Here is a 4,502-nt window from a genome sequence, read left to right as displayed (position 1 = left end):
GAAATATCCTGTGTAGTGACATATGGCAAAACTTTAAGCTAATAGCCTAGCAGGAACCAGGGGCTGGATGTTCATTTACCCATAACGGTCAGATGCTCTTCTGCATGTTTTTATTGATGATAACCACAGCTCCTGGTAATTATAAGGAGAAAGGGAGCAAGGGAAAATTGTATTACTGCCCGCCTTAAAATATTTGTAAAAAGCCCAATTCTCCCAACCCGTAAACTGCAAATCCCTTGGAGAACCTATTTGTACATCTTAGGACCACTGCTGAGCAGGGTTTGCACTAAAAACATCAACAGGAAAAGCACAACTAAACCCTCAGCCTGCGGCACCTACAAGGGTGCTGGAGAGGGACTCTTCATCAGGGACTGGAGCGATAGGACAAGGGGTGATGGGTTCAAACTGAAACAGGGGAAGTTCAGGTCAGATCTAAGGAAGAAGTTCTTTACAGTGAGGGTGCTGAGGTGCTGGCACAGGGTGCCCAGAGAAGCTGTGGCTGCCCCATCCCTGGCAGTGTTCAAGGCCAGGTTGGACACAGGGGCTTGGAGCAACCTGGTCTAATGTGAGGCACCCCTGCCTGTGACCCAGGGTTGGAACTGGGTGATCTTAAGGTCCTTTCCAACCCAACCATTCTACGATTCTACACACCCTCGATATGACAGGGTTGTTTCTCCTCCTGCTGTGCCCTGACTGCTTGTTTGCTGTTTGTTCTGATGCTGCAGGGAATAACTGGCATCTTCTTCGTGGGACTTCAAAAATGCTTCATCAAAACTCAGACTAAAGTCCTACCTGAGACTACAGAGGCCAAGATCCCAGAGCTTGAGGTAGGTGCATAGGGCAGCCCTGTGTTCCCGGTGAAACCCTCTCCTGTGCCCAGCACTGGGCGCGCAGCACCATCCCCACCGCCCTCCCATCTGCCTCTGCCTTCCCAGAGACGATGCAAGAAAGGAATAATGAGTTGTGATCGCTCCATAAAATGATCTTATTTCAGAGGATTGATTCTGAAAACAAGTGGAAAGAGGCAGGATTAGGCTGCTGGCAGACAGAAACCTCTCTGCACAACACCGCAGATCAAGAACAATAATCCTGTTGTAGTCAAAAGGTCGCAAGGCAGCTCAGGATTAGCAGGCACCGAAAAGTCAATCAGATTGTTTTCTCCCCGAGCTGAGCCGCATGTTCTCAAGCAGAATGAGGCAGAAGTAATGAATTTAATAGAGCAGCCATGTTTAAGGAATGGGATTTGAGGGAGCGCTTGGCGCGCAGCCCTGGAGGTGGGAAGCTCCGTGGCCGCCTCCCCTTCCTTTGTGAATCTGTATGTTGCTCTAGTGGAAGGTGGCCCTGCCCGCGGCTGGGGCTTGGAGCTGGATGAGCCTCCAGGTCCCTTCAACACAAACCAGGCTGGGATTCTACGGCTGTAACCCCTCTCTGACAGCATAACCCGCGGTGGTGGCTCAGTCCCTCGAAAGCACCCCTACTTGTCCCCATCCCCATGCTCCCTGCGGTGGCACGGCCCTCCTGCCTCCCCCTTTGCAAGATGAGGGGAGTCAGCACTCTGGACCCCCCAGGGAAGCTGTTGCAGATGAAGCACCAGCAGGACACGTGTTTGAATCACAGCGTGGGCAGAAGCATTTCCCTGAATCATGACCCACATTCCCAGGCACTGATTCTTTGATTATGCCATAAGAAGCTAATAGATCTTTTCAGCTACCGCTGTAAAAGGGATACGACTTCCCAGGCTTTAGCAGAACGTTGCCCCGGGTAGAGAGCTGCAGTGTAAAACCCAGGGAGATAAATGTAGAATTAAGCTCATGTCTTCCCAGAGCCTGTGTGCTGCCAATGTCCTTCAGGCAGCACCTCTCCAGCCCAGCTGCTCTCACCATAGCCTCCAAACCGACTCAGGCTGGGTCAGGTTGTGTTGGCTCTTCCCTAAGAATTCCCAAAACCATAAGGGAAAGCTCTATAAAAGAGAAATCCAGCTCCAGATGCCTCCTGGAAAGGAAAGAGATGCTGCTTGCCAGCTTGCTTTATGGGCTACCACCACCACCACCACACACAAGTCGCCTCAGCAGATAGCTCAGCGCAGACCCGTTCAATAATCTTTATATATCTCCCTCCCTAAGCGCCTGCCAAAACACACCACGGACTAATGCAAGGGCAGAGACATGTGCTATAAATTACAGGATACGGCCGTGCAAAGAAGTTCTGTGAGGAATAAATTAAAGCGTTCGATCACAAAATCGGCAGCAGAAGGAGAGAGAAATTAAATAGTAAGAGAAAAGCAGAGAGGGGATGGTTTAATCTCGGGTTTTAAATGAGCTGGGGCGCTCCAGAAGGCTCCTCCAGATGGTTCGGACCACACAGGAGAAGGCTCTTGAAGCATGATGAACAAGGAGAGGAGAGCAGGGTGGTGTTGGCTGAAAGGAGGCAGGAGAGATGAGGCTCATGGTGGGACCAGCTGGGTGTTGCATGTGCATTGGGCGAGCACCACAAGGCAGAGGAAGTCAAGCTGCTCTCTGGGAAGGGAAAGGCACCTCTGGGTAAGCCAAGGGGAGGAAGAGGGTGTCTCACAATGCAGGGGTGAAATCTGGCTCTTCTTCCAGGGAGAAGAAATCACGACCACGTACTTTGAGCAGTCTGTGGTCTGGGTGCCCGGGGAAAAGCCCATCCAGAACAAGGAGTTCCTGAAGAGCTCCAAGATCTTTGACATCTGCAGAAATGTGACCATCTACTGGATCCACCCCACACCCATAGCAGGTACAAGGAGCCATCTCCTATCCAGAGGCCCCTCGCTGGGACCAGCCCTGTCACCCACCATGTCCCCCAATGTGGTAGGAACCTGTTTCCATGGGCTTACTGTGCAGCTCAGACGTGAACATGATGGCAGGAGAGCACAGCCAGTGCAACAGCAAGGGCTGAAGTGTCTCTGTGCAAAGCACTTGTCTGCTGGCTCCGCACTGACCCGCGCTTTGCAGAGTGGCTACTTTCCTCCCTCATAACAAGGCAAAACTAAACCCCCTCTGTACCTGTGAAGAAGCTGACACTGCTGGAAATGGGGGTACATCAATCCTCATCACTGCGGGAACACCCGAGCATGAGCAGACATCCACATCTAAATCACACAACGGGGTTGCAGCTCCGGCTCTCCCTGCGCTGCCCTCGCAGAGGTTGTGGCCTCTGAGATGTGCCGGTGCAATTACCCACTTCTCATAACCCACTTCTCTGAGCTGGTTTCAAACACCCTCCCTCTGCTGTGCGGCCACCGAGGAGCATCTCATCCCCCCTGGGTACCAGTCAGCCACTGATGCTCCTGGCAGCAAGTGGGCATCAGAGATCCCCGCTGCACAGGGAAGACGCTGGCCCCTTTCTCCTCAGTCCCCACTCTTAGACCCTATTTGCAGCTGGGTTTCAGCAAAGGAAATCAATGTCACTGTGGTGCTATGGGTGCTGGGCCTAATCTGCCCCAAATCATGTTGCTTTGCTGGTGTCCTACAAGTTCCTCCCCACAGAAGCACCATGAGGAGGTGCTTCCCCACTCCCCCATGAAGATAATACCAACAACCAACCATGGGCACCCACCACCCATGAACATGGGGAGGGAACAGGACATGCTTTCTCTACCCTTTCCTCTCACCATATTATGCCCTACAGCCCTTCCAGGCCTGGTAAGAGCTAGTTTGCTGGTGGGCTTCTCTTGTACCTTGGCACCAGATTTTGGTAGAGACATTAATACCTGCTGCTGCATTTGCTCCTCTGCTCCCTGCTTGTTGACAACAACATCTGGGCTCTTCCTGTAGCTCCTGAGCTGGCCAACCTTGAAGGGGCAGAAGAAGACGACCCTGAGCTGCTCATAGACAACCAGAGCTGGTTGGACGGGGGGAGCGAACACGAGGTGGAGAAGGATGAGCAGCCAGGGCCCAAGCGTCGCGCACGGCAGCTCACTGAGGAGGACCTGCCCGTCAATGACTACGTGAGTGCAGGGAATGACACCCTGGGGTGCCCTGGCCATGGTCCCAGGGAGTCCTGGTCACGTTCCTGGGGTGTCCTGGCTGTGCTCCTTGGGATGTCATTGAATCATAGAAGGGTTTGGGTTGGAAAGGACCTTAAGATCATCCAGTTCTAACCCTCTGTCACCGGCAGAGATGCCGCACATCAGACCAGGTCGCTCCAAGCCCCTGTGTCCAACCTGGCCTTGAACACTGCCAGGGATGGCCCCCGGTGCCAGCGCCTCAGCACCCTCACAGGGAAGAGCTTCTTCCTTATATCCAACCTGAACTTCCCGTTTCAATTTAAACCCATCCCCCCTTGTCCTCTCACCCATCCACGCTCCTTGGGATGCCCTGTCCATGCCCCTGGGGTGCTGCTCCTCTACCCCGGGGGCATCCCGTCCATGCTCGGGGGTGCCTTGGCCACGCATCCCCCTCGCTGTGCTGACGCTGTCTCTTCCCGGCAGTCGGAGAACGGGCTGGAGTTCCACCCGCTGTGGGACGAGCACGGCTACT

At 53.7% G+C, this 4,502-nt stretch overlaps 1 protein-coding gene across 1 annotated transcript in view; it reads left to right on the top strand.

The window, feature by feature from the left end:
* The window catches only part of TNMD (tenomodulin), a gene marked incomplete at its 3' end in the record, with an annotated part of 8,475 nt that extends 3,979 nt beyond the window's left edge, over positions 1–4,496 (top strand). Inside the window, exons 4-7 of the mRNA XM_010018352.1 lie at positions 726–827; positions 2,604–2,757; positions 3,798–3,970; positions 4,454–4,496. Of these exons, the coding sequence (XP_010016654.1) occupies positions 726–827; positions 2,604–2,757; positions 3,798–3,970; positions 4,454–4,496 (472 nt within the window). The remainder of the gene's footprint in view (positions 1–725; positions 828–2,603; positions 2,758–3,797; positions 3,971–4,453) is intronic.
* Positions 4,497–4,502: the final 6 nt, after the last annotated feature.

This window comes from Nestor notabilis, unplaced genomic scaffold, assembly GCF_000696875.1.
Source record: "Nestor notabilis isolate BGI_N333 unplaced genomic scaffold, ASM69687v1 scaffold23637, whole genome shotgun sequence".
Lineage (NCBI taxonomy): Eukaryota > Metazoa > Chordata > Aves > Psittaciformes > Psittacidae > Nestor > Nestor notabilis.
Note: the sequence above shows the minus strand (reverse complement) of the source record. Positions and strands in the feature narration are given on the sequence as shown.